At 44.8% G+C, this 23,473-nt stretch overlaps 1 protein-coding gene across 1 annotated transcript in view; it reads left to right on the forward strand.

Moving 5' to 3' along the window:
* Positions 1-23,473, forward strand: part of sema3ab (sema domain, immunoglobulin domain (Ig), short basic domain, secreted, (semaphorin) 3Ab) — a 106,811-nt gene that overhangs the window by 77,529 nt on the left and 5,809 nt on the right. Inside the window, exons 6-16 of the mRNA XM_061970431.2 lie at positions 2,703-2,793; positions 8,533-8,652; positions 8,816-8,958; positions 14,188-14,302; positions 14,383-14,452; positions 14,528-14,672; positions 16,471-16,690; positions 16,757-16,848; positions 16,940-16,981; positions 21,092-21,249; positions 23,122-23,189. Of these exons, the coding sequence (XP_061826415.1) occupies positions 2,703-2,793; positions 8,533-8,652; positions 8,816-8,958; positions 14,188-14,302; positions 14,383-14,452; positions 14,528-14,672; positions 16,471-16,690; positions 16,757-16,848; positions 16,940-16,981; positions 21,092-21,249; positions 23,122-23,189 (1,264 nt within the window). The remainder of the gene's footprint in view (positions 1-2,702; positions 2,794-8,532; positions 8,653-8,815; positions 8,959-14,187; positions 14,303-14,382; positions 14,453-14,527; positions 14,673-16,470; positions 16,691-16,756; positions 16,849-16,939; positions 16,982-21,091; positions 21,250-23,121; positions 23,190-23,473) is intronic.

Raw genomic sequence — 23,473 nt, forward strand, 5'->3', positions numbered from 1 at the left:
AACTTTTATGGACAGAATTTCTAGGCGCAGTCAAGGCGTTGAGGGGATCTGGTTTGGTGGCTGCAGGATTAGGTCTCTGCTTTTTGCAGATGATGTGGTCCTGATGGCTTCATCTGGCCAGGATCTTCAGCTCTCACTGGATCGGTTCACAGCTGAGTGTGAAGCGACTGGGATGAGAATCAGCACCTCCAAGTCAGAGTCCATGGTTCTCGCCCGGAAAAGGGTGGAGTGCCATCTCCGGGTTGGGGAGGAGATCTTGCCCCAAGTGGAGGAGTTCAAGTACCTCGGAGTCTTGTTCACGAGTGGGGGAAGAGTGGATCGTGAGATCGACAGGCGGATCGGTGCGGCGTCTTCAGTAATGCGGACGCTGTATCGATCCGTTGTGGTGAAAGGAGCTGAGCCGGAAGGCAAAGCTCTCAATTTACCGGTCGATCTACGTTCCCGTCCTCACCTATGGTCCTGAGCTTTGGGTTATGACCGAAAGGACAAGATCACGGGTACAAGCGGCCCAAATGAGTTTCCTCCGCCGGGTGGCGGGTCTCTCCCTTAGAGATAGGGTGAGAAGCTCTGTCATCCGGGAGGAGCTCAAAGTAAAGCCGCTGCTCCTCCACATGGAGAGGAGCCAGATGAGGTGGTTGGGGCATCTGCTCAGGATGCCACCCGAACGCCTCCCTATGGAGGTGTTTAGGGCACGTCCGACCGGTAGGAGGCCACGGGGAAGACCCAGGACACGTTGGGAAGACTATGTCTCCCGGCTGGCCTGGGAAAGCCTCGGGATCCCCCGGGAGGAGCTGGACCAAGTGGCTGGGGAGAGGGAAGTCTGGGCTTCCCTGCTTAGGCTGCTGCCCCCGCAATCCGACCTCGGATAAGCGGAAGAAGATGGATGGATGGACGGATAGTTCAAGACTTACAGTCATTAGAAAACATCACTGCATATCATAATGGCAGCTACACTTTCCATCTGAAAGATCAAAAAAAATTTGGGCCAGATTGAAAATCTTATCGGGCCCTCGGGTCTTAATTTGCCCAGGTCTGTTATAAACACTGCTCGTGAAGAGTTTATTTCTACTGCAGTGCTTACGCGGTTACTGCAAATGAATATCAGCTCCAAATATCAGTCGTTGACCTCATTGACTACTAATAAATCGGTATCATGAAAAAGAAAATATGGGTCGAGCTCTAGTCCATACTTGCCAACCTTGAGACTTCCAATTTCGGGAGGTGGGGGGCGTGGTCGGGGTGGGGCGGGGGGCGTGGTTGGGGGCGTGGTTAAGATATATATATATATATAAGAAATACTTGACTTTCAGTGAATTCTAGCTATATATATATATATATATATATATATATATATATATATATATATATATATATATATATATATATATTATTACATATATATATATATATATATATATAAATAAATAAAATAAATACTTGAATTTCAGTGTTCATTTATTTGCACATATACACACACATAACACTCCTCTACTCATTGTTGAGTTAAGGGTTGAATTGTCCATCCTTGTTCTATTCTCTGTCACTATTTCAGAACACACACATTATACAAATATACATTATAAAATCAATAAGAAAACGGGAGCTCCAATTTGGGAGTCTGAATTAAGATCAGAAGTTCCTATATAAACATTGCGCACTCACGTCGCCTTTTTGTATTGATTACTGCAGCTGTGCACTGGATTCATTCACAAATACAAACTACAACTCACAAACACTTTAGAGTTAGGCTCCGCCATCAGAATGTGTACTTAAACTTATAAAGATCACATGGATATTATTCAGTGAGTTGATTCACCAAAACTAACCTGTTATACAGGAGGAAAAAGCACACAGGACGTTTCAATTGTTCACAGACTGGTCGCTCTCATCAGAATGACAAGACACTTCCGGTCTGCAGGTGATAGCATTCCATTGGGAAGAAACGCCCTACTGCCCCCTACTGACCAATGTGAATACTGATAAATGTGTAATGACAGCTCCAAAAACGAATTCAAACCACAAAATAAAATAAATAAATCAACACAAAAATGTGACACATTATGGGTGGGTCACATATGCATGTACAGTAGATGGCAGTATTGTCCTGTTTAAAAGTGTCACAACATTGCTGTTTACGGCAGACAAACTGCTTTACGGCAGACGAAAACTTGACTGCTGTTGTTGTGTGTTGTTACCGCGCTGGGAGGACGTTAATGAAACTGCCTAACAATAAACCCACATAAGAAACCAAGAACTCGCCCTCGATCATTAGCTGTTTATATTGTGGGAAAGCGGACGTGTGAACAGGCTGTCAACACGTCACTCAGGCCACGCCCCCTCCAGCTCCGCCTGAATTTCGGGAGATTTTCGGGACAAAATTTGTCCCGGGAGGTTTTCGGGAGAGCCGCTGAATTTCGGGAGTCTCCCGGAAAATCCGGGAGGGTTGGCAAGTATGCTCTAGTCTACTGTGACATCCGCTACGCTAACTAGCAGTGGGGAGGCTCGTAAGTTGAATATTTGTTCTCAACATAAATCGAAACAATGAGCTAATACTTGTAAGATGGGGGAACTGGCAAACCGAGACATCATTGTACTCTGATCCTTTCTGACGATTGTTTGAAAACCAGAGCCACATGTCGAGTAATTAAACGTTCAAAAAATGTCTTTCATTTTGGTGACTTTGTGTCCGTCTGTTCATTCAGGACAATGTTTTTAGACTGCTGCCTCACACGGAAAACGGCAGAGGAAAAAGTCCCTACGATCCGAAGCTGCTGACTGCATCCATGCTGATTGGTGAGTCCCAAACACTGGGCGACTCATTAAAATGTGGGATTTCTGAAAACAACCTCTTTTATTTCCACATATATACAGGTAAAAGCCAGTAAATTAGAATATTTTGAAAAACTTGATTTATTTCAGTAATTGCATTCAAAAGGTGTAACTTGTACATTATATTTATTCATTGCACACAGACTGATGCATTCAAATGTTTATTTCATTTAATTTTGATGATTTGAAGTGGCAACAAATGAAAATCCAAAATTCCGTGTGTCACAAAATTAGAATATTACTTAAGGCTAATACAAAAAAGGGATTTTTAGAAATGTTGGCCAACTGAAAAGTATGAAAATGAAAAATATGAGCATGTACAATACTCAATACTTGGTTGGAGCTCCTTTTGCCTCAATTACTGCGTTAATGCGGCGTGGCATGGAGTCGATGAGTTTCTGGCACTGCTCAGGTGTTATGAGAGCCCAGGTTGCTCTGATAGTGGCCTTCAACTCTTCTGCGTTTTTGGGTCTGGCATTCTGCATCTTCCTTTTCACAATACCCCACAGATTTTCTATGGGGCTAAGGTCAGGGGAGTTGGCGGGCCAATTTAGGACAGAAATACCATGGTCCGTAAACCAGGCACGGGTAGATTTTGCGCTGTGTGCAGGCGCCAAGTCCTGTTGGAACTTGAAATCTCCATCTCCATAGAGCAGGTCAGCAGCAGGAAGCATGAAGTGCTCTAAAACTTGCTGGTAGACGGCTGCGTTGACCCTGGATCTCAGGAAACAGAGTGGACCGACACCAGCAGATGACATGGCACCCCAAACCATCACTGATGGTGGAAACTTTACACTAGACTTCAGGCAACGTGGATCCTGTGCCTCTCCTGTCTTCCTCCAGACTCTGGGACCTCGATTTCCAAAGGAAATGCAAACTTTGCATGGTTGGGTGATGGTTTGGGGTGCCATGTCATCTGCTGGTGTCGGTCCACTCTGTTTCCTGAGATCCAGGGTCAACGCAGCCGTCTACCAGCAAGTTTTAAAGCACTTCATGCTTCCTGCTGCTGACCTGCTCTATGGAGATGGAGATTTCAAGTTCCAACAGGACTTGGCGCCTGCACACAGCGCAAAATCTACCCGTGCCTGGTTTACGGACCATGGTATTTCTGTTCTAAATTGGCCCGCCAACTCCCCTGACCTTAGCCCCATAGAAAATCTGTGGGGTATTGTGAAAAGGAAGATGCAGAATGCCAGACCCAAAAACGCAGAAGAGTCGAAGGCCACTATCAGAGCAACCTGGGCTCTCATAACACCTGAGCAGTGCCAGAAACTCATCGACTCCATGCCACGCCGCATTAACGCAGTAATTGAGGCAAAAGGAGCTCCAACCAAGTATTGAGTATTGTACATGCTCATATTTTTCATTTTCATACTTTTCAGTTGGCCAACATTTCTAAAAATCCCTTTTTTGTATTAGCCTTAAGTAATATTCTAATTTTGTGACACACGGAATTTTGGATTTTCATTTGTTGCCACTTCAAATCATCAAAATTAAACGAAATAAACATTTGAATGCATCAGTCTGTGTGCAATGAATAAATATAATGTACAAGTTACACCTTTTGAATGCAATTACTGAAATAAATCAAGTTTTTAAAAAATATTCTAATATACTGGCTTTTACCTGTATATATATATAGTTGTAACGATGTTAAAAGGGAACATTATCACAATTTCAGAATTGTTAAAACCACTAAAAATCAGTTCCCAGTAGCTTATTAGATTTTTCCAAGTTTTTTTCAAAATTGTATCCATCACGCAATCCCTAAAAAAAGCTTCAAAGTGCCTCATTTTAACCACCCGTCCATTTTCCTGTGACGTCACATAGTGAAGCCAACACAAACAAACATGGCGGAAAGAACAGCAAGCTATAGCGACATTAGCTCGGATTCAGACTCGGATTTCAGCGGTTTAAGCGATTCAACAGATTACGCATGTATTGAAACGGATGGTTGTAGTGTGGAGGCAGGTAGGGAAAACGAAATTGAAGCAAAAACTGAAGCTATTGAGCCATATCGGTTTGAACCGTATGCAAGCGAAACCGACGAAAACGACACGACAGCCAGCGACACGGGAGAAAGCGAGGACGAATTCGGCGATCGCCTTCTAACCAACGATTGGTATGTGTTTGTTTGGCATTAAAGGAAACTAACAACTATGAACTAGGTTTACAGCATATGAAATACATTTGGCAACAACATGCACTTTGAGAGTGCAGACAGCCCAGTTTTCATCAATTAATATATTCTGTAGACATACCCTCATGTCAGCAGGCCAGGGAAGCTTGGGTCGATATTCTTCTCTTGATCATCTTCGGGACGGTGTGAGCCAAGACATCCAGGGGGTTTAGCTCGCTCGTCTGCGGGAACAAACTGCCGCCATTGCTTGCCGTGCTAGCGAGGTCCTTTGTCCCTGAATTGCTCACACACTCCGGCAGATTCAATGGGGGTCTGGCGGCAGATTTCTTTGACTTTATCGTTGGAAATGCATCTGCTTTGAGTGTCGCAGGATATCCACACATTCTTTGCCATCTCTGTCGTAGCATAGCTTTCGTCGGTAAAGTGTGCGGAACAAACGTCCAATTTCTCGCCACTTTCGCATCTTTGGACCACTGGTGCAACTTGAATCCGTCCCTGTTGGTGTTGTTACACCCTCCGACAACACACCGGCGAGGCATGATGTCTCCAAGGTACGGAAAACAGTCAAAAAAAACGGAAAATAACAGAGCTGATTTGACTCGGTGTTTGAGAAAATGGCGGATTGCTTCCTGATGTGACGTCATCGCTCCGAGAGCGATTATTAGAAAGGCGTTTAATTCGCCAAAATTCACCCATTTAGAGTTGGGAAATCGGTTAAAAAAATATATGGTCTTTTTTCTGCAACATCAAGGTATATATTGACGCTTACATAGGTCTGGTGATAATGTTCCCCTTTAAAGTGACACGTACAAGGCAGGCCTGTCATTCACTCAAAGTGGATACGCTTTGTAGTCGCTGTTTACCCACTCAGAAGCCTTCATCGGGAGGTCTGTTTACAACTATTTCAGTCTAAGTACCTCCTTTAGAAGCTGCGTGCGTGTTGCAGACCACACTTCCCCAGCTTTTGCTTTGCGACAAATCGTCAGTCTTTGGTAAACAAAGCCCAACAATGAAAACCAGACAGTCCTATCTTGTCACCAATTATCAACTGTCACATTGTGTGACATCGCACGGTTTAATCTGACAGATGGCTTATTTGCAGCCTGTCACTCCTCATCTCAGCCTGCTTTTTGTTCTCGACTCTGCAGCCTTATTATGGACTCCCACTGTCTGGCCTGTTGTCATCCATCCATTGGGACAACCCTGGTTAATACTCATTACTAATAAGACAGATGTGTTTTTAAATGTACAGTATGTAATTAAAAAATATATACAGTGTATGTAAATATATGCATTATGTGACGATCTGTCACTTCATTTCGGTTTGTTTCCATGTTTTTGTATTTACTTCCTGTCAGTGCTCTTATTTTGTTATATTTCCTGTTGGTTCCGCTGAGCACTGTTTTCTCCTCACCTGCCGTTGATTGGCAGCCGGTCCACACCTGCTGCCAATCAGCACATGTCTATTTATGTTTTCACTCGAGCACTCCTCAGTGCTCGAGAATAGACTATGTTAGGAACTGTTGTATGCAAGACTGCTACATTTCTCTGTTGTTTTATAATTAAAGTCATCTTACCTGCTCATCCTCATCCTGGTTCTTGCATCTTGGGGACACACAAACGGCAGCCATGCGAGTTCCTCACAGTATCGTCGAGCCAGAAGATTGTGTCCTCGCGAGAACCCCTGTCAGCGATGCACAGCCGACCTTCTGGACCGCACAATTTTTGGAGGACTTAAAAGCCAGGTTTGTGCGGTCCCAGCCCACAGCAGGCTCGGACCTTCCCTCTCCGCCTCGACCGCCGGTTCTGGCTCTCTGACCGGCGAGGCCACCGCCGCCTTCGCTCCTCCCGGCTCGGCCGCCGGCTCCGGCTCTCCGACCGGCTAGGCCACCGCCGCCTTCGCTCTTCCCGGCTCGGCCGCCGGTTCCGGATCTCCGACCGGCGCGGCCACGGCCGCCATCTTCCCCGTCGCCTGCTGTGCATCCTGTCCCGGCTCCATGGCAATTGCCTGTGCCAGCGCGTCGACCACCGGTTCCCACACCGCGTCGCACGCCAGTCGCAGCCCCGCGTCGCACGCCGGTCGCGGCGCCACGACGACCAACACCGGCTGAGTGCCCATCACCCGTTCCTGCTCCAAGGCAGCTTCCAGCAGCTGCACCACGGCTGCTATCCCTTCCATCTCCCGCTCATCCTGCCAGTCCGGCGAAGGCTCCAGTGGAGCCCAACGTGATGTCCTTCCTGGCCTCCTGCTGGGACTCGGCGAGGGACGTATCTTTATCCCTCCTCCTGGCCCCCTTCCGCCCGTCCCTGGTTTTCGCACCGGGGGACATAAAAGACCCAGAACTCCTTCTCCCAGTGGTGGACGGCGTCTGGCATCCGCCTAGTGGAGGGGGGGCTACTACCAGCAGCAGTGCAGCCAAGCACACGCCGCTGTCATCCCCGCCATCGTCTCCTACCACGGAGACATCATCGTCTCTTTCCACGGCGCCGCCACCTTCATCTTCTCTGGCGCGCCTTCGCACTGCGCGGACATCTTCCGCGTCACCGGTGGGACTCCGCACGACACCGCCATCTTCCTGGTCGGCAGCGGATCCACCCACGACCACATCTCCGGCGGGCTTTCGCATGGCGCCGCCATCTTCAGTGTCATCATTGTCGACGACTCCGCCCACGATGACATCATCTCTTGCACGCCTTCGCACGGCGCGGAGGTCTTCCGCGTCACCGGCGGGACTCTGCACAGTGCCGCCATCTTCATCGTCGGCAGAGGATCCACCGACGACGCTGTCATCCTCGTTGCCGCCAGCTGCGCGACCTCCTCCTTGTCGGCCACTAATGTGGCCGTTCCGTGGTCGCCCGCCTCGCCAGTGGCAGCGGCGTTCAACGCGTCGCCGACACCTGACTCTCCCTCGCTGGCTGCGGGGACACTTGGCCTGGCGACCCTCCGCCATGTCCTCCCTCCTCCCTCCCGTAATTTTTGGACTTATTTCCGTTCTTGTTTCCAGGGAACATCTGGAATCTGTTCCTTGAGGGGGGGGGGTCCTGTGACGATCTGTCACTTCATTTCGGTTTGTTTCCATGTTTTTGTATTTACTTCCTGTCAGTGCTCTTATTTTGTTATATTTCCTGTTGGTTCCGCTGAGCACTGTTTTCTCCTCACCTGCCGTTGATTGGCAGCCGGTCCACACCTGCTGCCAATCAGCACATGTCTATTTATGTTTTCACTCGAGCACTCCTCAGTGCTCGACGATAGACTATGTTAGGAACTGTTGTATGCAAGACTGCTACATTTCTCTGTTGTTTTATAATTAAAATCATCTTACCTGCTCATCCTCATCCTGGTTCTTGCATCTTGGGGACACACAAACGGCAGCCATGCGAGTTCCTCACACATTAGACAGTTAAGCCTATTATATGATGTCAATGATGCCACATTGACCACACCCCCACCCCCACCAGTATGATGGCAAGCTGGGGGAAACCCTGTATCCCTCAGAAAATCTAAGCCCTGGTAGGAATATGCGGCCCAATGTGCCAACACACTTATTTCTTTGTGCTCCCAGATGGTGAATTGTATGCTGGGACATCAGCCGACTTCATGGGGCGGGACTTTGCCATCTTCCGCACCCTCGGAAAGCATCACCCCATCAGGACGGAGCAGCATGACTCCCGATGGCTCAATGGTAAGCAACTATAGTTTCTTTGAATGGACCGTCGATGCTGGAACATAACCAGACCTTGGCCAGGTTTGGTTTTAGGATCAACTAAACTGGCTCACTGTCTCAAATGTGTCTACAAAGTACAATGGCACTGTTCTTGAATATAGTGTGCTTTTTCATGTGGCAGATCCACGATTCGTGGGCGTTCATCTGATTCCAGAGAGCGACAACCCAGAAGATGACAAAATCTACCTCTTCTTCAGAGAGAACGCCATGGATGGAGAGCATGCTGGGAAAGCCACACATGCTCGCATCGGCCAGCTCTGCAAAGTACGCACAATGGAATCCCATCCACACCTTTATTTTTGACAAGCTCAGCATTCGTCTGAATAGTAGCGTGTTTTCCGGACCATAAGGCGCACCGGATTATAAGGCGCATTAAAGGAGTCATATTATAATTTTTTTTTTCTAAATGTAAAAGGGGTGGATGAGATCCACCCGGAGTTCCTCAAGGCTCTGGATGCTGTGGGGCTGTCTTGGTTGACAAGACTCTGCAGCATCGCGTGGACATCGGGGGCGGTACCTCTGGATTGGCAGACCGGGGTGGTGGTTCCTCTCTTTAAGAAGGGGAACCGGAGGGTGTGTTCTAACTATCGTGGGATCACACTCCTCAGCCTTCCCGGTAAGGTCTATTCAGGTGTACTGGAGAGGAGGCTACGCCGGATAGTCAAACCTCGGATTCAGGAGGAACAGTGTGGTTTTCGTCCTGGTCGTGGAACTGTGGACCAGCTCTATACTCTCGGCAGGGTCCTTGAGGGTGCATGGGAGTTTGCCCAACCAGTCTACATGTGTTTTGTGGACTTGGAGAAGGCATTCGACCGTGTCCCTCGGGAGGTCCTGTGGGGAGTACTCAGAGAGTATGGGGTTTCGGACTCTCTGATTGTGGCGGTCCGCTCCCTGTACGATCAGTGTCAGAGCTTGGTCCGCATTGCCGGCAGTAAGTCGGACACGTTTCCAGTGAGGGTTGGACTCCGCCAAGGCTGCCCTTTGTCACCGATTCTGTTCATAACTTTTATGGACAGAATTTATAGGCGCAGTCAAGGCGTTGAGGGGATCTGGTTTGGTGGCTGCAGGATTAGGTCTCTGCTTTTTGCGGATGATGTGGTCCTGATGGCTTCATCTGGCCAGGATCTTCAGCTCTCACTGGATCGGTTCGCAGCTGAGTGTGAAGCGAGTGGGATGAGAATCAGCACCTCCAAGTCCGAGTCCATGGTTCTCGCCCGGAAAAGGGTGGAGTGCCATCTCCGAGTTGGGGAGGAGACCCTGCCCCAAGTGGAGGAGTTCAAGTACCTAGGAGTCTTGTTCACGAGTGGGGGAAGATTGGATCGTGAGATCGACAGGCGGATCGGTGCGGCATCTTCAGTAATGCGGACGCTGTATCGATCCGTTGTGGTGAAGAAGGAGCTGAGCCGTAAGGCAAAGCTCTCAATTTACCGGTCGATCTACGTTCCCATCCTCACCTATGGTCATGAGCTTTGGGTTATGACCGAAAGGACAAGATCACGGGTACAAGCGGCCGAAATGAGTTTCCTCCGCCGGGTGGCGGGGCTCTCCCTTAGACATAGGGTGAGAAGCTCTGTCATCCGGGGGGAGCTCAAAGTAAAGCCGCTGCTCCTCCACATCGAGAGGAGCCAGATGAGGTGGTTCGGGCATCTGGTCAGGATGCCACCCGAACGCCTCCCTAGGGAGGTGTTTAGGGCACGTCCAACCGGTAGGAGGCCACGGGGAAGACCCAGGACACGTTGGGAAGACTATGTCTCCCGGCTGGCCTGGGAACGTCTCGGGATCCCCCGGGAAGAGCTGGACGAAGTGGCTGGGGAGAGGAAAGTCTGGGCTTCCCTGCTTAGGCTGCTGCCCCCGCGACCCGACCTCGGATAAGCGGAAGAAGATGGATGGATGGATGGATAAATGTAAAAGACTTCCTTGTGGTCTACATCAGTGTTTTTCAACCTTTTTTGAGCCAAGGCACTTTTTTTTTTAAATTGAAAACATGGGGAGGCACACCACCGGCAGAAAACATTAAAAAAAATGAAACTCAGCAGCTGATATTAACAATAAAAAGTCGTTCTCGCAATTTTTGGGTATGACTTTAAAGCATAACCAAGCATGCATCACTATACCTCTTGTCTCAAAGTAGGTGTACTGTCACCACCTGTCACATCACACCCTGACTTATTTGGACCTGTGTGTAGTGTTTTAGTTCTTGTCTTGCGCTCCTATTTTGGTGGCTTTTTCTATTTTTTTGGTATTTTCCTGTCTTCCTTTGAGCGATGTTTCCCGCATCTACTTTGTTTTAGCAATCAAGAATATTTCAGTTGTTTTTATCCTTCTTTGCGGGGACATTGTTGATTGTCATGTCATGTTCGAATGTACATTGTGGACGCCGTCTTTGCTCCACAGTAAGTCTTTGCTGTCGTCCAGCATTCTGTTTTTGTTTACTTTGTAGCCAGTTCGGTTTTAGTTTCGTTCTACATAGCCTTCCCTAAGCTTCAATGCCTTTTCTTAGGGACACTCACCTTTTGTTTATTTTTGGTTTAAGCATTAGACACCTTTTTACCTGCACACTGCCTCCCGCTGTTTCCGACATCTACAAAGCAATTAGCTACCGGCTGCCACCTACTGATATGGAAGAGTATTACACGGTTACTCTGCCGAGCTCTAGACCAGTGTTTTTCAACCTTTTTTGAGCCAACGCACATTTTTTTAAAAATTGAAAACATGGGGAGGCACACCACCGGCAGAAAACATAAAAAAAATTAAAATCAGCAGCTGATATTAACAATAAAAAGTCGTTCTCGCAATTTCCGGGTGTGACTTTAAAGCATAACCAAGCATGCATCACTATAGCTCTTGTCTCAAAGTAGGTGCACTGTCACCACCTGTCACATCACACCCTGACTTATTTGGACTTTTTTGCTGTTTTCCTGTGTGTAGTGTTTTAGTTCTTGTCTTGCGCTCCTATTTTGGTGGCTTTTTCCCTTTTTTTGGTATTTTCCTGTCTTCCTTTGAGCGATATTTCCCGCATCTACTTTGTTTTAGCAATCAAGAATATTTCAGTTGTTTTTATCCTTGTTCGTGGGGACATTGTTGATTGTCATGTCATGTTCGGATGTACATTGTGGATGCCGTCTTTGCTCCACAGTAAGTCTTTGCTGTCGTCCAGCATTCCGTTTTTGTTTACTTTGTAGCCAGTTCAGTTTTTGTTTAGTTCTGCATAGCCTTCCCTATGCTTCAATGCCTTTTCTAAGGGGCACTCACCTTTTGTTTATTTTTGGTTTAAGCATTAGACACCTTTTTACCTGCACCCTGCCTCCCGCTGTTTCCGACATCTACAAAGCAATTAGCTACCTGCTGCCACCTACTTATATGGAAGAGTATTACACAGTTACTCTGCCAAGCTCTAGACAGCACCGACACTCAACTACAACACATAATTTGCAGACTATAATTACTGGTTTGCAAAAAATTGTTTTAACCCAAATAGGTGAAATTTGGTAATCTCCCACGGCACACCAGACTGTATCTCACGGCACACCAGTGTGCCGTGAGATAGATGTTTGAGATAGTTGTTTTACAGATCATCTTCAAGTCGCTTTCGGATAGTCGCTTCAGGATGCGCTGTTTTGTCGGCGGTCTTATTTAAGTGGCTCACATTTCGACAGGGTCTTCTCCCCGTCATCTTTGTTGTATCGGTGTAGCGTGCAAGGACGGGAGTGGAAGAAGTGTCAAACGATTGCGCTAACTGTTTTAATGACATTCAGACTTTACTTCAATCAATAACGGAGCAGCATCTCCTCATCCGTGGCTCACTAGTGCAACAAGGGCAAAAACGGAACTCTCTAGTAACTAAAGTTCCTTGGGTGAATAATGTAAACTCACTACACCGGTATGTTTTAGTGCTTTCATGGCGAGTTTACTGACAGATATAAGTAAGAACTTTACACTACTTTATATTAGAAATGGTAACAGTGGAAGATGAATGTCCCATAACAAGAAGATATAGAAAAAACTAGAAGCTTATTGACTACGGTATCGACTACGGACTACAAAGGCGGCACATTTTCAGGACTTGTGCAGACCCCAAATACAGATCAGTAGGTACCAGAAGGTAAGAAAAGTTGCTTTTGCATAAAATTGCAAAACAAAACGCCAGATAATATGTCTTACCTTATAAACACACCATAATAATACTCCTATGTTGAAGCATAGTACAATCTATCAAACAGTGCGGCTTCAGAGCTTACCAAAGTCGTCCATCCATCCATCCATCCATCTTCTTCCGCTTATCCGAGGTCGGGTCGCGGGGGCAGCAGCCTAAGCAGGGAAGCCCAGACTTCCCTCTCCCCAGCCACTTCGTCCAGCTCCTCCCGGGAGATCCCGAGGCGTTCCCAGGCCAGCCGGGAGACATAGTCTTCCCAACGTGTCCTGGGTCTTCCCCGTGGCCTCTTACCGGTCGGACGTGCCCTAAACACCTCCCGAGGGAGGCGATCGGGTGGCATCCTGACCAGATGCCCGAACCACCTCATCTGGCTCCTCTCGATGTGGAGGAGCAGCGGCTTTACTTTGAGCTCCCCCCGGATGACAGAGCTTCTCACCCTATCTCTAAGGGAGAGCCCTGCCACCCAGCGGAGGAAACTCATTTCGGCCGCTTGTACCCGTGATCTTGTCCTTTCGGTCATAACCCAAAGCTCATGACCATAGGTGAGGATGGGAACGTAGATCGACCGGTAAATTGAGAGCTTTGCCTTCCGGCTCAGCTCCTTCTTCACCACAACAGATCGATACAGCGTCCGCATTACTGAAGACGCCGCACCGATCCGCCTGTCGATCTCACGATCCACTCTTCCCCCACTCGTGAACAAGACTCCAAGGTACTTGAACTCCTCCACTTGGGGCAGGGTCTCCTCCCCAACCCGAAGATGGCATTCCACCCTTTTCCGGGCGAGAACCATGAACTCGGACTTGGAGGTGCTGATTCTCATCCCAGTCGCTTCACACTCGGCTGCGAACCGATCCAGCGAGAGCTGAAGATTCTGGCCAGATGAAGCCATCAGGACCACATCATCTGCAAAAAGCAGAGACCTAATCCTGCAGCCACCAAACCAGATCCCCTCAACGCCTTGACTGCGCCTAGAAATTCTGTCCATAAAAGTTATGAACAGAATCGATTCTGTTCATACCAGCGCCGTGTGTAATGTTCTATATTTTCAATGGAACATATAAAATGTTTGCTTGAGTCATTTTGCAGTCTACACGTATCTCATGTTTGACTGCCATCTACTGGTCACACTTATCATTTCGCCATGTACCAAATAGAATAGCTTCCAGTTCGGTAAGCACAACCAGAATGATTCAATGCACCGGGTTATAAGGCGCACTGTCGTGCTTTGAGAAAATGAAATGATTTTAAGTGCGCCTTAGAGCCCGAAAAATAGGGTAATTCTAGGACTTGTGTAAGGCTGCCAAGCAATCACGGCCACCTGTCACTGCTGTCCACAGAACGACCTCGGGGGTCACAGGAGTCTGGTGAATAAGTGGACCACCTTCTTAAAGGCACGACTCGTTTGCTCGGTGCCAGGAAGCAACGGCATTGACACACATTTCGATGAACTCCGTGAGTTACAACTCCATTTCTTTGCGAAAAACTTGACTGTTCCCTTCATTTAAGTAAATGTCTTTTTTTTTGTCTTTCAGAGGATGTTTTTCTCATCAGCACAAAAGATCCAAAAAGTCCAATCATCTACGGAGTATTTAGCACATCCAGGTATGGCAGGTGGATTTTGAGGTAAATACATTGAAATAAATTGCACAGCTGAACCGGTTCTGTTTCTACAATCAGCAACATCTTCAAAGGATCGGCTGTGTGTATGTATAGCATGGCAGACATCCGCAGGGTCTTTCTGGGCCCTTATGCTCATAGAGATGGGCCCAACTACCAGTGGGTGCCCTACCAGGGGCGTGTTCCTTACCCACGGCCTGGCACAGTAAGTCTACCAACTTGAGTTGCACTAGATCAGAGGTGTCAAACATGCGGCCAGATGAGTTTTCCATCGGATTGTACGGTATGTTGGTATTAGTATAGTACCGCGCTACTAATTAATCATATTCGGTACTATACCGCCTCTAAAAAGTACCGGTCAACCAGCCCCGTTGTCATCGCCACAATGTAAATAAATGCCATGGGTGGATCTACACCTGTAATGATACCAAGTACAGGTGCGCATCTCGTCGATACTACTATGACATCCACTGTAATGATACCAAGTACAGGTGCGTGTCTAGTCGTTACTACTCTGATTACATCGATATTTTTTAGCATCACAAAATCTGTTTTCGTTTTTTTATTTAAATTATGTTTATAAAGTCAGTAAATACGTCCCTGGACACATGAGGACTTTGAGTATGATCCTGTAACTACTTGGTATCGGATCGATACCTAAATGTGTGGTATCATCCAAAAGTACTGTAAAGTATCAAAGAAGAGAAGAATAAGTGATTATTACATTTTAACAGAAGTGTAGATAGAACATGTTAAAAGAGAAAATAACCAGATATTAACAGTAAATGAACAAGTAGATTAACAATAAATTTTCTACCACTTGTCCTTCATAATGTTGACAAAATAATAAACATATGTTTAATGTACCCTAAGATTTTTTTGTTAAAATGAAGCCGATAATGCCATTTTCTGTGGTACCCTTTATTTAGAAAAGTATCTAAAAGTATCGACATACATTTAGGTACTGGTACCAAAATATTGGTATAGGGACAACACTAGTTTGCCAAGTATAAAAATGAGCTGAAATTTTTATTGAAAGAAACTATTGTCCACCAGAAGTCACAATATCAATTCTGTCAGGCAAGCAAAGTTTGGCTGCCTTTTTACGACTTCTGCCTCGAACACACCGTGCAGAGTGTAACTCGACCCTCTTGGATACTTTTCTACCTCCATGTATAATTTGTTTAGTTCACACAGGATTAATAGGTGGACTTGACAAATAAAGTGTTTGATACCTAAAATAGTTTTTATCTATTTATTACTTATTTTGTTCAATCCCAGATAGTCCATTGTGTTCTAGAAAATGCACTATATTTTCCTCAGAATTTTCCACTTTGCCAAGAGGATCATTTGTGATGTGTACATTTTCAGAATGTGCATGTTTTATTTTGGGCCAAAGTAAAACAAAACAACAACAAAAAAACAATCTGAAATTGACTTAGCATGCAAACTTTTTAAGCTAATTTTGCAACCGTTTACCCCAGAGTCATATAACTTGGTACGTGGCACTTGTTAAATGTTAGCATGCAAACTTTAGCATGCTAGCAAGCTTACTTAATCATGCTAACTTTTTTCATCTAATTGTACACTTTTCTCTCTATTGCCACAGTCATATAACTTGATATATGAATCATGCTAACTGTTAGCATGAGCACACATGTTAGCACTTTCATGTAAGCATGCTAACGTTTTAGACTAGCTCTGTAGCTCATTTTGTACAGTTACACCTAAAACTCACGGATTAGAACACTCTGCACCATCTTCAAAGTATAGAAGCTTCTAGCGGTTCCCTGCTAGAGGTCCAGGGCACAGATAGCGGGCCCATCGAAATTTCCGCGGGAACTTTCTAGTTTATAAGTTGTCATGGCATGATTTTACCAGTCCAGCCCACTTGGGGATAAAGGTTTCTCCATGTGGCTCCTGAGCTAAAATGAGTTTGACACCCCTGCACTAGATCCTTTCCCCAACTGGACGATTGCAATGCCTAATGATTTTCTTTTCAGTGTCCGAGCAACACATTTGGAGGATTTGACACAACCAAAGACCTTCCTGATGAAGTTGTAATCTTTGCCAGAAGCCACCCGGCTATGTTCAATCCCGTGTACCCGATTAACAACAGACCGAGCATAGTCAAAACTGATGTCGACTACCAGTTCACACAGATAGTGGTGGATAAAGTAGACGCAGAAGACGGCCAGTACGACGTCATGTTCATAGGAACAGGTAAGACTTTGTCACTGAAAGACTTCTTCCGGAACAAGTATTTCATACCATCATTCAATGGTCCAGATTTAGGAACGGTTCTTAAGGTGGTGACAATCCCAAGAGGCTCCTGGCATGACCTGGAGGAAGTCCTGCTGGAGGAAATGACCGTTTTCAGGGTAAGTTATTCTCTCCTCACTTCTATTTGAATCCTTGCGGGCCATAAGTGTACGTACGCATGTTGTAAGTCCTCCATGTTGTGTGTTACAGAAGCCAACGGCTATTAAAGCAATGGAGCTTTCAACAAAACAGGTACCAAAGCGAATCAAAACATTTGACTTGCTGTTTAATTTCAGATTTGTGAGTGTCTGACAAGACTTTATTGGCCCGTGGGATGTAACGTGACACTAGTCCAGGGGTCGGCAACCCAAAACATTAAAAATACAAAAAAACAAATCTGTCCGGAGCCCCAACAAATTAAAAGCCGTAGATAAGTGTTATAATGAAGACAACACATGATGTAAGTGTCTATTTTAGCTATAATATCCTACTATCAAAATGACTTTAAAAGTCTTATATAAGTGTTATAATGAAGAAACACATGACATAAGTGTCTATATTAGCTATATTAGCCTACTATCAAAATTACTTTAAAAGTCTTATATATGTGTTATAATGAAGGCAACACATGACGTAAGTGTCTATATTAACTATATTAGCCTACTATCAAAATGACTTTAAAAGTCTTATATAAGTGTTGTAATGAAGGCAACACATGGTGTAAGTGTCTATTTTAGCTATAATAGCCTACTATCAAAATGACTTTAAAAGTCTTATATAAGTGTTATAATGAAGAAACACATGACATAAGTGTCTATATTAGCTATATTAGCCTACTATCAAAATGACTTTAAAAGTCTTATATGTGTGTTATAATGAAGGCAACACATGACGTAAGTGTCTATATTAACTATATTAGCCTACTATCAAAATGACTTTAAAAGTCTTATATAAGTGTTATAATGAAGGCAACACATGGTGTAAGTGTCTATTTTAGCTATAATAGCCTACTATCAAAATGACTTTAAAAGTCTTATATAAGTGTTATAATGAAGAAACACATGACGTAAGTGTCTATATTGCTATATTAGCCTACTATCAAAATGACTTTAAAAGTCTTATATAAGTGTTAAAATGAAGACAACACATGACGTAAGTGTCTATATTAGTTACAGTTCATAAGCCTACTATCAAAATGACTACGTGTCGCAGGCTGAAGCAAATCTTCGTTGACAGAAATGTTGAAATGTAATATTTATTCTACACATTCTTACAACATTAGAAACCATTAGTAAATCAGAGGCTACTCCGAAGGTGAGATAACTCCTGGAAATTACTGACTTTTAATAGCCAAAGGTCTAGATGTGTGTGTCCAATAGATTTATTACAATCTTTGGCAAGCTAGGTAACGTTTGCTGTGGTCTGGAACAAAATGGCACACAAGCAACTATCTGAAATGCAGCCAATATTACACACAGATAATGTGTCATGAGACATGCAAAACTAAATTTTATACAAAGAGGATATAAGGATATTAAATGACCTCCAATATACCTAAAACAAATAGGCATAATCACCATACTTGCCAACCCTCCCGATTTTCCCGGGAGACTCCCGAATTTCAGCAACCATCCATCCATCCATCTTCTTCCGCTTATCCGAGGTCGGGTCGCGGGGGCAGCAGCCTAAGCAGGGAAGCCCAGACTTCCCTCTCCGCAGCCACTTCGTCCAGCTCTTCCTGTGGGACCCCGAGGCATTCCCAGGCCAGCCGGGAGACATAGTCTTCCCAACGTGTCCTGGGTCTTCCCCGCGGCCTCCTAGCGGTCGGACGTGCCCTAAACACCTCCCTAGGGAGGCGTTCGGGTGGCATCCTGACCAGATGCCCGAACCACCTCATCTGGCTCCTTTCGATGTGGAGGAGCAGCGGCTTTACTTTGAGCTCCCCTCGGATGGCAGAGCTTCTCACCCTATCTCTAAGGGAGAGCCCCGCCACCCGGCGGAGGAAACTCATTTCCGCTTGTACCCGTGATCTTGTCCTTTCGGTCATAACCCAAAGCTCATGAACATAGGTGAGGATGGGAACGTAGATCACCGGTAAATTGAGAGCTTTGCCTTCCGGCTCAGCTCCTTCTTCACCACAACGGATCGATACAGCGTCCGCATTACTGAAGACGCCGCACCGATCCGCCTGTCGATCTCACCATCCACTCTTCCCTCACTCGTGAACAGGACTCCAAGGTACTTGAACTCCTCCACTTGGGGCAAGATCTCCTCCCCAACCCGGAGATGGCACTCCACCCTTTTCCAGGCGAGAACCATGGACTCGGACTTGGAGGTGCTGATTCTCATCCCAGTCGCTTCACACTCGATCCAGTGAGAGCTGAAGATCCTGGCCAGATGAAGCCATCAGGACCACATCATCTGCAAAAAGCAGAGACCTAATCCTGCAGCCACCAAACCAGATCCCCTCAACGCCTTGACTGCGCCTAGAAATTCTGTCCATAAAAGTTCAGAACAGAATGGGTGACAAAGGACAGCCCTGGCGGAGTCCAACCCTCACTGGAAACGTGTCCGACTTACTGCCGGCAATGCGGACCAAGCTCTGGCACTGATCATACAGGGAGCGGACTACCACAATCAGACAGTCCGATACCCCATACTCTCTGAGCACTCCCCACAGGACTTCCCGAGGGACACGGTCGAATGCCTTCTCCAAGTCCACAAAACACATGTAGACTAGTTGGGCAAACTCCCATGCACCCTCAAGGACCCTGCCGAGAGTATAGAGCTGGTCCACAGTTCCACGACCAGGACGAAAACCACACTGTTCCTCCTGAATCCGAGGTTCGACTATCCGGCGTAGCCTCCTCTCCAGTACACCTGAATAGACCTTACCGGGAAGGCTGAGGAGTGTGATCCCACGATAGTTAGAACACACCCTCCGGTTCCCCTTCTTAAAGAGAGGAACCACCACCCCGGTCTGCCAATTCAGAGGTACCGCCCCAGATGTCCACGCGATGCTGCAGAGTCTTGTCAACCAAGACAGCCCCACAGCATCCAGAGCCTTTAGGCAACCATTCTCCCGAATTTCTCCCAATTCCACCCGGATAACAATATTGGAGGCACGCCGCCTTTAAGTCCTGTTGGAACTTGAAATCTCCATCTCCATAGAGCAGGTCAGCAGCAGGAAGCATGAAGTGCTCTAAAACTTGCTGGTAGACGGCTGCGTTGACCCTGGATCTCAGGAAACAGAGTGGACCGACACCAGCAGATGACATGGCACCCCAAACCATCACCCAACCATGCAAATTTTGCATTTCCTTTGGAAATCGAGCTCCCAGAGTCTGGAGGAAGACAGGAGAGGCACAGGATCCACGTTGCCTGAAGTCTAGTGTAAAGTTTCCACCATCAGTGATGGTTTGGGGTGCCATGTCATCTGCTGGTGTCGGTCCACTCTGTTTCCTGAGATCCAGGGTCAACGCAGCCGTCTACCAGCAAGTTTTAGAGCACTTCATGCTTCCTGCTGCTGACCTGCTCTATGGAGATGGAGATTTCAAGTTCCAACAGGACTTGGCGCCTGCACACAGCGCAAAATCTACCCGTGCCTGGTTTACGGAACCATGGTATTTCTGTTCTAAATTGGCCCGCCAACTCCCCTGACCTTAGCCCCATAGAAAATCTGTGGGGTATTGTGAAAAGGAAGATGCAGAATGCCAGACCCAAAAATGCAGAAGAGTTGAAGGCCACTATCAGAGCAACCTGGGCTCTCATAACACCTGAGCAGTGCCAGAAACTCATCGACTCCATGCCACGCCGCATTAACGCGGTAATTGAGGCAAAAGGAGCTCCAACCAAGTATTGAGTACTGTACATGCTCATATTTTTCATTTTCATACTTTTCAGTTGGCCAACATTTCTAAAAATCCCTTTTTTGTATTAGCCTTAAGTAATATTCTAATTTTGTGAGACACGGAATTTTGGATTTTCATTTGTTGCCACTTCAAATCATCAAAATTAAATGAAATAAACATTTGAATGCATCAGTCTGTGTGCAATGAATAAATATAATGTACAAGTTACACCTTTTGAATGCAATTACTGAAATAAATCAAGTTTTTCAAAATATTCTAATTTACTGGCTTTTACCTGTATGTAAATATCTGCCTCCGACAGGAGCCACTAGGGCGGCACTAAAGAGCCGCAAGTTGCTGACCCCTAATCAAGGAGCTCAATTATAATCGCATAAACACTTTAGTGGTTTCTCATTGAAGGAAACTCGACAAACAAAAGTGTTCACATGTTAATTGAGTGTATTAACTATAAAGAAGTGAACAGGCTAACATGTAATGATTGTGTGTACAGCAACAACTGTACTTGGGCTCAGACCTTGGCATCTCCCAGATGCCTTTGCATCGCTGTGAGGTTTACGGGAAGGCCTGTGCTGAATGTTGCCTGGCCAGAGACCCTTACTGTGCCTGGGATGGCAGCGAGTGCTCCAGATACTTCCCCATGGCCAAAAGGTACCGATCACATTTGGCTTTCATTTCTCTCATTTACACTACTAAAAGTGTTCCCATGATCTGTGTGCTGTAGTGTTGTCCCGATATCAATATTTTAGTACCGGTACCAAAATGTATTTCGATACCTTCCGGTACCTTTCTAAATAAAGGGGACCACAAAAATTTTAACAACAAATCTTAGGGTACATGAAACATATGTTTATTATTGTCATTTAGTCCTTAAATAAAATAGTGAACATACTAGACAACAAATGCAGAGGACAAATTTTACCACATCTAGTTGTGTGTGTGTGTGTGTGTGTGTGTGTGTGTGTGTGTGTGTGTGTGTGTGTGTGTGTGTGTGTGTGTGTGTGTGTGTGTGTGTGACAATCATTGGTACTTTAATTTAACTTTAACTTAATCCACTGTAATGATACCAAGTACAGGAGCGTATCTAGTTGATACTACTATGTTTACATCGATATTTTTTAGCATCACAAAATCTTTTTTTAGATTTTTTAAATGTTTATTATATTTATAAAGTCAGTAAATACGTCCCTGGACACATGAGGACTTTGAATATGACCAATGTATGATCCTGTAACTACTTGGTATCGGATCCATACCTAAATGTGTGGTATCATCCAAAACAAACAACAGAAGAATAAGTGATTATTACATTTTAACAGAAGTATAGATAGAACATGTTGAAACAAGAAAATAAGCAGATATTAACAATAAATTAATAAGTAGATTAATAATTAATTTGTCCTTCATAATGTGTACAAAATAATAGGTGTATAAATGACACAATATGTTACTGCATACGTCAGCTGACTAATTAGGAGTCTTTGTTTGTTTACTTACTACTAAAAGACAAGTTGCCTAGTATGTTCACTATTTTATTTAAGGACTAAATTACAATAATAAACATATGTTTCATGTACCCTAAGATTTTTTGTTAAAATAAAGACAATAATGACATTTTTTTGTGGTCTCCTTTATTTAGAAAAGTATCGAACTCTGCAAGTATGAATAAATGGGAACTAACCTGGAAACCTTTACTGACATATATTGAATCATAACTTAGACATTTAAGGAAAAAAGAAAAAAACAAGAAAAAACAAAAATTGCCATCTCTTTTGTAGTTGTGTTCCTTTTTTATTATCTTTATTATTTTCTGTATTGATCCTACACTATTATTGTTTTTTTTGTTTGTTTTTTGTTACTTTGCCATAGTTTACTTATTTATTTCTATTTTTTTTTTGTGACTTTTTATTTTGTATTGTACTGTGACTTTCCTTTTCTTTTTTTAAGTTATATATATAATATATATTATATATTTTCTTTTTTTAAGTTATATATATAAGGCTATATAAATAAACATTGATTGATTGATTGATTGATTAAGTGTGAATGGTGGAGAGGTCCTCGAGAGGTGATCTTGGGATCACTTCCTGAGGATCCTTGATGCCGAGGAATGTTCATCCATCTTGCTATGGTCTGGATAGCCCGCTGATCCGGAGCCAGAGCGGGATGGATGGATATATATATACAATATCTGGGTATTTTTTCTAATAATGTTTATACTGTAAACCTTGATTTGTTCAAGTTTAAGTGTGCATGTGAGTGTGGATGAGTGGATGTGTGATTGTATGAAGTTAAATGTGATTTTAACTGTAAAATTCAATACAAATATTTGCAAAAAAAAGAAAAGAAAAGTATTGACATACATTTTGGTTCCGGTACCAACATATTGGTATCGGGATAACCCTATTGGCAACTAATGATTGAATGATCTATGAGCTGTCATGCCCTCTGCTACTAATACTTTCTTTAGAATACACACATGTGTCAAGGTCATTGCTGACTAAGGTCTTTGTATTTCTGCAGGAGAACCAGGAGACAAGATATCAGGAATGGAGATCCTCTAACACAATGCTCAGATCTGCAGCAGCATGGTATGATAACCCAAACTTTAGTACAATAGATTGACTTAAGTCCTACTCAGACGATGCCAGCTTTCTTTCAAATAGCAAAATATATAAAGGAGTAACAAGTTTGGACACACCTTCTCATTCAATGAGTTTCTTTATGTTAATGACTATTTACATTGTAGATTGTCACATCAAATATATGAACGAACACATGCAGAGTTATGTACTGTCGGAGGCAGATATTTACATATATCCGAATTTTAGTGTTGTGTTACTTATTTTCTTTCATAGTCATATTTGAAAACAGC

This window comes from Nerophis lumbriciformis, linkage group LG10 (genome assembly GCF_033978685.3).
Source record: "Nerophis lumbriciformis linkage group LG10, RoL_Nlum_v2.1, whole genome shotgun sequence".
In the NCBI taxonomy this organism is placed as follows: Eukaryota; Metazoa; Chordata; class Actinopteri; order Syngnathiformes; family Syngnathidae; genus Nerophis; species Nerophis lumbriciformis.